This window comes from Nanorana parkeri, unplaced genomic scaffold (genome assembly GCF_000935625.1).
Source record: "Nanorana parkeri isolate BGI_ZX_2015 unplaced genomic scaffold, ASM93562v1 scaffold1612, whole genome shotgun sequence".
NCBI lineage: Eukaryota > Metazoa > Chordata > Amphibia > Anura > Dicroglossidae > Nanorana > Nanorana parkeri.
This window is the reverse complement of record NW_017307880.1, coordinates 239,052-248,231: the sequence shown is the minus strand read 5'-3', so window position 1 is coordinate 248,231 and position 9,180 is coordinate 239,052. Positions and strand designations below refer to the sequence as shown.

At 40.9% G+C, this 9,180-nt stretch overlaps 1 protein-coding gene across 1 annotated transcript; it reads right to left on the bottom strand.

Moving 5' to 3' along the window:
• Nucleotides 1-1,849: 1,849 nt before the first annotated feature.
• Nucleotides 1,850-8,234, bottom strand: LOC108799038 (coenzyme Q-binding protein COQ10 homolog B, mitochondrial-like). The gene is made up of 5 exons (XM_018570851.1): nucleotides 8,055-8,234; nucleotides 4,092-4,241; nucleotides 3,403-3,595; nucleotides 2,805-2,906; nucleotides 1,850-2,171 (listed from the first exon to the last, which is right to left on the bottom strand). Exons 1-5 carry the CDS (start codon nucleotides 8,165-8,167, stop codon nucleotides 2,010-2,012), a joined length of 720 nt encoding a protein of 239 aa, XP_018426353.1. The 5' UTR covers nucleotides 8,168-8,234; the 3' UTR covers nucleotides 1,850-2,009.
• Nucleotides 8,235-9,180: the final 946 nt, after the last annotated feature.

Sequence of the window (9,180 nt, the reverse complement as noted above, 5' to 3'; positions counted from 1 at the left end):
TGGATTCCCCCCCCCCCCCTGTACCTTAGCTGCTGCTGCTCCTCCGTCCTTTTCAACTTGATGAAGCCGTTTCCTTTTGGTGATATAATCACAATGTGGGAGATGTCCGTGATCCTTATGTGTAATGCATTCACCCGACGTACACAGCAGTTTTCACTCTCAATGAAAGAAGAGAATGTCCGTTCAGTGTGCTCACGGGGAGGAGAGAAGCTGTAAATCTTGCCTTCACACAGGACGGACTTTCTCTTTCATTGAGAGGGAAAACTTCTGGGTACGTCTTATGAGGGCATTATTATTAAACACATAAGAAGCACGGACATCTGACACTGAGATATATCACCAAAAGCAAACAGTTTCATCAAGTGCAAAAGGAATGGGCACTTGTAACAATAGCCAGCCTGCTATTGGATATTTTAAATTGCAATAGCCAATAGCAGGCTGGCTATTGTACCAGCCCATTGCCTGCTGTCAATCAGCAGAGAGGACCTGATTGAGAACTTTGTCTTCAGTTCCCTCCTTTGCCGATTGACAGCAAGCGGGTACAATAGCCAGCCTGCTATTGCAATTTAAAATATCCAATAGCAGGCTGGCTATTGCTCCCAGCCACTGCCTGCTGTATTTACATTCAGTGAAGTAGAAAGGTGACACTAGGAGGTCTAAAAGACCCCTAATGTCACCTTAAAAGAGATCCTGTCACCTCCAATGCACTCAGCACTGTTGAGAAACTGCCCTAAAATCATTAGTCTGTATTATTTTAGAAAAATGTCACCTGTCCCTTTAAGAAAAAGTATCGGTAATTGGTATCGGCAAGTACATGAGGGACAGTACTTGGTCTTGAAAAAGTGGTAGCGGGACATCCCTAATATATTTATATATTAATAATAATAATAATAAATAATAATAAGGCAGTGGGTGATTGCACCCATTAGTAACTTAAAAAACCCCTCAAAAACTGTTTTGTGCAATGGAATAACCTGTAGCAGTTCAGCCATCCCTGGATTAAAGGCTGACGCTGTGAGCTAGCAGGCTGTATTTCCCAGTGTGCATTTCCAAAAGGTACCTTTTTTTTTATTACGTTGCAGGTGTTTTGTAGATGTGTTGCCTTAGTGCATTGGGGTGCCATTTGGGATTACTATGAATGCATCCACTGGTACCTAAAATACTTTGATAAACAGAATTTTTAGGGCCCATGTACATTTACCTGTTGCAATGTGTTACAGTAACCTCAAATGGCACCACAATGCACTAAGGGATCAAACCCACAACATAGGAGTTGCAGCGCAGCACAATTTATGATAAATACACCGCTGTGTGATCACGTGCGCTGCAGTGGAATAGATGCTGCATGTCCATTCTCGGGTGTTAGTAGCATATTCTTTTGAGTGGACTGACTTAATGGAACACAGGTTAAAGCAACACACCAGAATGCCAAAGTCATAATAGACTCTTCTACACATGTTCCTGTAACAGCGTACGGACCTATCCAAAAATCTAGATTTAGGAAACTAATTTTCAAAAAAGAAGTGAGAAATTTAAAAAAAAAAAAAAAAAAAGGGTACAGAACATGGGTTGCTGTACAAAGTATATAACTTGGTCAACTACTGAGACACACAAACAGGAACCAGCTTAAATATTTTAATTTTAGAATATAAAATTAGAATTCTCTAAAACATCATATACATACATTCAGATAAGTACTTGAAAAGGCAGTAAGAATATATTACAGTCACAAAATAAATATAAATAGGAGTTCCAGAAGTATACATTAGTATACTATACAGTATAAATTTATCTTTTATATACACACATTAATCAAAAATTGCAAATTTTTAAATAGATTTCTCTGTTTTTAAATAAGTTAATTTTAGGGCATCCCTTTTAAATACATATAAATAAATGAAGGGAGGTATGTGCAAAGTCTTGATGTGTTCCATTTTAGTAAATATATATATATATATTCATAATTCTGATCCATAGGACAGAAGATAGTTTATAAAGTTCATGAGTGATTACTGCACAGCTCGAAGCTTTTTGGACTGCAATGGGATGGTCTGACGTCCATATGCTTTGGCAGCTTGGTTTTCGAAGGCTGTCACCATCTGTTTAGCCACCTCGTCGAAAAAAACTGTGGCTAAGTGAGAGTGAAGCAAAGACTTGAATTCAAATGACACCTGTATGTGTGAAACAGAAAAGTTGTTAGTGATTGCAGTAGTTGTGTGCCATATTATATGAAGTATAAACTATGTATGCAAATAACTTGACCTTGTCAGGCTGTAAAAACAATGGACTCCCCCCACCAAAATCCCCCTACCCCCTCAAAAGGAAGAGCCATTATCCTCGCTTCCCCAGCAGCCTGTCTCTCCTACCCTTCCTCTGCCGTTAGACCCTCTGGCATTTGACACTTCTGGTGGTATTGGATGCCTACGCTTCCTGGCATCTTGTTGTGGTTCTATCCTTACCCCTATGTCATTGCAATGTACCGTAGGGACGTAGGGGTGGGAGGATATAAAACAGCACACCACTGAACAATCTATATTCCACAACTAAAAAATACTTGACCAGGAATCTATTAAAATCAGGAAGTTCTCATATATAGCACTACTTATTGCTGCAGAACTTTAATGGTTTAGATTACCAACAGCCACATATTCGTTTATTGTGAATGTTCACTGAACATAAGAGCTGCCTTAAATTTGCAAACTTGCTGCCCATTGTAATACCATTAAACTGATCCCATAAGTCAACTTCTGTGTAATTCCATCAATATCCAGTTACAGTGCATTAGAAGTAAAATTAGGACTTACATAGAAATCCAGTGTACATGTGTTTGGTCTCTCGGGAAGTCCTGGTCTAAACCTCCAAACCGTCTCAAGATGGCTGAAAAGCTTCCCTTCATGACACACAGCCTGTGTTAGAAAGAAATAAAATACACATTAGCTAAACCACATATAAATTATACATTCTACCAGATCTCAAAAAGTTTAGCTGAAAACCTGACAAAGTTAAACAATTGATTCACTATGTGTAAAGGTCTAAATATATGGCACACAGGGAGCATTTCCACAGTGTACAAAGTTCAGACTATGTAACAGACTAGAGAGGTGTGTTCAGAACACATCTCATTCTTGTGTCACACAAAACCCTTCACCTCTCGATACTAGCCCATGGCACTGAGCCAGTGATGCAACATGCTACCAGGACACTGCCAAGTTACACACAATGGCTCCAGGTCACAGTCCTAGCTATTGACATCAACTAGTAGAGTCTGAAATGTTTTAATAAATTTGTAGCTCTTGCTAAAGTAACAGAAATGTATTCTAACAGAACTTTCTCAGAAAGCTAGATTCTTTCAATTTGTCCATCTTTTATTATTTTCTCAAATACAAATGTAGAAGGACTTACCCGAACTTTATATTGGGGTACTACTGTGATTTCAGAAACGTATCGTTCCACGATGGGTGGGAAGCCCACCTCCAGCTCGGCCCGGGTCACCCCATTGCGACTAGAGAGGATTTTAGAGCTGTTGCACCATGGCACGAACATCTTGTAGTCTTCCACGTTAGCAACGATGTCAAACATCTGATCTATGGAATACCTACAAGAAACAGAACATTTTTATATCCTGGATGAAGAGCAAGACCATTGCACAAGTCAGCCTTTCAACAGCTTATAGAGAAGTGTACTACCATTAGACATAGCAAATAAACTGATTTTGGTCTTTTGCCAGCTTCCAAGATACATCAATATATAGGTTTTAGACATAATAGGCTGATAAGAACATAAATTTATTGGCTGGAACTATCTCCAGCAAACAATGAAGTATGATCAGATATTGAAATTGTGGGCAGGACAATCTGGTCATAGGAGGACTGCTTTTGAAATTCTGCACGTAAATACATCTACTTATATAATATTCTACAACATCCTTCAATGCCACACAGCTAGACCATCTCCAAATTTTCAAACCTCTGTTCATATGTATATGAATATCTGAAAATATTCTTGAAAAAAAAAAAAAAAAATTTAGAGCATGTGCATTCTAGTACACTGTAGAATGACAAAACAATCAGCCATCATTCACATTAACTTACCCTAGCACTTTGGACTCGGCGTAGTCCATACGCTTATTTCCTAGGATTGGTAACGCAAGGTTAAGGAAGGACCGTGTCTGTACAAGCATGGGCGAAGGTTGAGGTAATCGAGTGCATTGAGAAACCAGAATCCCACATGAACTCAAATGTCTGAAACAGAATAAGAATATAATCATTAACTTCAAACATCTATAAAAAAATAATAGCTTATTGCAAAGAATGCTTTTCTAAATACTTGAGATACTGCTCTAGCAGGGATAGAATTTCCTTTACACCATAGGTCATTTCGTTCACAGCCAGCGGCTCAATTCACCTGCAACTCCAAACCAGGACTGACAAGTTTGTATAGGGAAACATGATCCAGGATGCCATCTACTACCATCCCCCCTTTCAACCAGCTTTCAATCACCAAAACCAGCAAACCCATCAAGGCAGCTCACCAACCAACAAATGTTTAGAATGTCTCTAAAGAAACATGGTGGTAAGTAGTGTTGACCCGTTTGGTCATTTTTAGGACCTAAAATAGGCAGCACGTGGAAAAAAAAACAACATTATGGTGGCAATTCAATAAAGCAACAATTTGTACCACTTTTCCAGCATTATGGCCATATTAAAAAGTCTAGCACCAAATTCATGAAAGACATGCAACAGTTTCCTTGCCATTTCTAAAGTGTGTGTGACAAATTCTTATACTTTTACATTTTGGCACTTTGACTACGACAAGTTCATTAAGAAATACTGCCATATTGTGATAAGAAAAGTGGAGGTAAAATTGTCCTCTTCCATGCTGGAGTAAATTGCGTCATAGACAAAACTCTGAGGCAATTCTGCAAAAGATTCATATACAGTTACATGAATCTGTCCAAAGATGTGCCATTTGTTGCATGTGCAGGAGACAGATTTATAAAGAGTATCCATGACACTCTTTATGAATTCCAGGTTAGATGTTCAGAATCTTGGCTCAGATTGGTTTCATGTTTTATGGATCACCGCTCCAAATCTTGAGCTCATCACTGATTGACCCAAAACAAACCCAAAATGTTCTTGAGCTTGTGAAGAAAGCCACAAAAAAATAAAAGCATCAATGGTGAGCTCTGAGAGCAAGTAGAACCTCTACTCATAAGGAATCTTCATCTTCTACCTGTGCAGGCCGATTCATTACTACATGTGAAGATGGGTATCACACCAGCACACAGATCTTTTCTCATTTCAAACCCACTAGAAAAAAGGTAAATCTAGAATAAGGGTGGGTGCTACAGCCATCACCAATATTCACTTCCACTAGATTTTGTCAATCAACTCCATCATAAAAAAAAAAAATATTATGGTTGTCAAGAAAAAGCCCCTTCCAAAAACAAAAAGGTTAATGTTCGGTCATACTGAATGGAATGAAGTACTAAGGCGAGCAATCAATGAGTTAAAATTAGAGACTGCCAGAATGGGAAATGTATTACGTATAAAAGGCATTTCCCTTAACAGAATGCATTGTTCTCTTTTTCTAGTATGAGTCATCACATCCCCTTAGAGAAGGACACACCCCTTCCAGGAAATGGCAAGTAAGATTATACTACAAAAGATCAGGCACTGCAAGGTTCTATGTGACATATGGCCTTTATCATGCAGGGAGCCCAGACACTCACATAGCCAGAGGGATGAAAACTGTTGCCTATGTCATAAACTGAAAAGCAGCAGAAAACGGATCATAAGCGGCTTACTAGTTGCTACATACTGCTCCGCTACAGTTGCTGGGCACTTACAATGTCCTGAAAGTTCTACCATAATGTTAGCCTTATAACAATTTTGAAAGTTTAATCGGCTTTCAAAAACGATCACACAAAATTGAGCAGCTCATAGTGCGGAATAAAATGCTCCACAGCATTCAAGGCTGATGGAAAGTTGTATCAACTGTCAAGTGCGTTGCCCCTTAAAAAGGTGGATCTAAATCTAGCTGAAGGCTCCAAAAAATTCATAGCAGTAGCATCCAAGTCCTTGTCCAAGCCAGCTCAGATCAACCTGCTCCCCCTCTCAGCAGTGACCAAGCAGCCTTCCAATCTCTAACTTAAGCAATGAGATCTGAGAAGAGGCAAATAGAGTTAAAACAAGCTGCTGGGAGAACTTGAAGGACTTCTGCTATCAATGTTGAGCATAAATTACTCCACAGCACAAGCATGAACAGACAGAGGTCACAGACGGCTTCTTTTAAAGCTCATTTGCTACATGTTAAGAATATTTAAATATGTGTATGTCCATGACCTGGCCACAGGATCATAATAAATTTACAGCTCTGAACTTCCAATCCCTGGGACAAAGTCATGACTGTGGAAGAAATCAAGGAGAATTCCCCCCCAGTGAGGACATAGACAGCAGTAAAAACCTGACAAAGGTTCTAACTCTTCCCCATTCTATCTGAAACTTCAAAAATAAAAAAATGTGACTGGCGCAAGGTTTTAACAGAATGGAAACGCTCATACTGCAATTTTCTGGTTTCTAAGGGGCCATTTCTGTAGGACACGATTCATTTGGAACATTCTTGGGCAGCAGACTTCTGAAGTTTTGGAAAAGTTTCCCCTGCGGAGAGCCTCTGAAAATCACATGAGAGTCACAAGTTTAAAAAAAATACAAGAGGCCAGTGGGAGTTCTAAGAATACGCTGCAATGATCCCTCCCTCCAGCTTTATCTTCTGAAATGCATTATCTGGAGGAAAGTAAACTGTGAATAGGCTTATGACACCCACCAGAAGAACACCTTTCCCCAACATAAGGGCCAGAACTGAGACTTTACTGGAAAGCTGAACAAAAGAAAGTCATATTACAATCAAATGCTGGGAAGGGGTAGTCCCAGGCATGCTAATGTCCCCCGGATTGTACAAGACTGGACAAGCTAGCTAGGACAGGTCTGGGGAACTTTATCAAGCGTAAGAAGAGCTCTAGAAGACACACGACTCCCTATAGGAGGGGAAGAGGACAAATATGCAAGTTATGTGAACTTTCTCAGATCACAGGCACCTCTGAGTGGTAATGATTAGGGCGCCAAGACGCCGACAGACATCAGTAAGAGGCAAGAGGTTAACAATGTCCTGGGAGTTTAAAATAATATTCAAGTTACTGAGACACAAGTCTAACTAGAAAGGAAGTGAACTGACACATTTGAGACGGTCAATAGTGAAAGAATGGCAATGGTCAGCAAGATGGCATCTTAACGTTGTAAGGCTGGCCAATACCAGCAGAATCTCATTCCAGCATTCTCATTTTTGGAACGTTCGTTTGATTTCCTTGCATGCGAGTCTGGGTTGCCATTCGAGTAGCCGCTCTGGATGACATTAAGAACTTTTGAATGAAATGAGTTGACTCAATGATGGCAACATCAAATGTTCTGATGAATGATTTTGAATGAATGTTCAATCTTATATTTTACAGATAATGTTATAGAAATTCAATACCATTACAGAATTAAAAAAGGAGGATCTCTAGGCAACCTGTTTAGTTTTGGAAGGAGTGGATCAGCACCATGGAAAACCTCTATTCAGAATATTTCACAGTTACTTGTATATAGGATAAGAGAATGCATGAGAAGTGCAAGTACTAATACAACACTGATCAGAGACAGCACTATACACCGGTACTATGGCATTGATCGTCACTATACACCGGTACTGTGCCCATTAACACCAATCAGACACGCCACACTTGTGCAATGCCACTGATCAGGCCGACACTCTACACCTGTGCCATGCCACGGATTATCACTACACACTGGTTCTATGCTATTGATCAGACACCATACACAGGTACAATGTCTACCAACACCGATCATACACAGCACACTAAGTGTCATCCGGGCTCAGGTGATAACAGGCACAGAACAAGCACCGCCATCCATTCTCCTGATCTCCGGCCAGACTGTCATCACATCACCTGCTGCCAGGTTACATTGCACACTCTTTGTACTCCATCCCCCGCTCACCTGACTCCGTGCTGCTTCTGCACTCTCCTGATAACAGCCTGGCATGGCCGGCTCTCGGTCTCCAGCAGAGCCCGTAGTAATACGGATGAACTTCTCCCGCAGTGTCCGGCCATTGCAATGTAAAATACTGGACCCCTTTCGTGTTCCCGGCTTCTCGGATAATGAGCCGGTTTCTGCTGCACAGCTCACTTACCATAAACGGGCATTGAGTTGGGCTGACGTCACGGGGCGGGGCGATTGTCTGCGGCTCGGCCCATTACTAGCGAGTTCTGGGAGATGTGCCCGGGTGTCCTGTGGTCTCAGTCATGGTTACCTGCTGGGGTGTCAGGTGACTATATATATTACAGGAGACTGAAACCCAATCACTAAAATCTCATATTAAAGAACAATTCAAACCTACGTGTTTTGGAAATTCATTTTACTGCTCGGAAACATTGCATATATGTGTTAGTGTTGTACTCCATTTCCAATGGCATGGCAACGGCATCATGGGAATGCAACCAAGGGGGAAAGAGGGTTTAATTGCCCCAGGATCCTTGACAGAAGGCCCCCCTCTAATACAAAAATATGTTCTAAAGATGATGCTTCAGGAGCTCATTAAAAAGCTTTCAGAAGTATAGAAGGCCTTTTTGTAGATATTGTGCCAGCAGGGGCGGACTGACAACACATGGGGCCCCTGGGCAATACGAGATTATGGGGCCCCCCTTGTGCTCCACCCTTATTCAAATTATTTTCAAAATAGCAGGCCTATTCACTAAAATGTGAATTGCAGGGGAATAGGTAGGAGAATTAAAAAAATTAGACCAATATCGGCAATTTGGAAAGTGAGCTAAATGATAGAAAGCACAGCAATCACTAAAAAAAGGCACATGTACCTTTTTTTGCGACACATGAGGCGCTGCTTTTTTTAGCCACGATTGTATTGCATGGGCTGTATTGCGGCGGAAAACTGCACGACTTGACCAGGGTGACTGGGGTGCCATTACAAAATAATGGCACCGGCAGCGCGATCAGCAGTGGTGGGCGATTCTGCAACAGCACAGATGACCGAACGGTCACGGAATTGTCCACCACTGCCGATCGTGCTGTACGATTGCCATTATGCACAATTGCCGACAGCAATCGC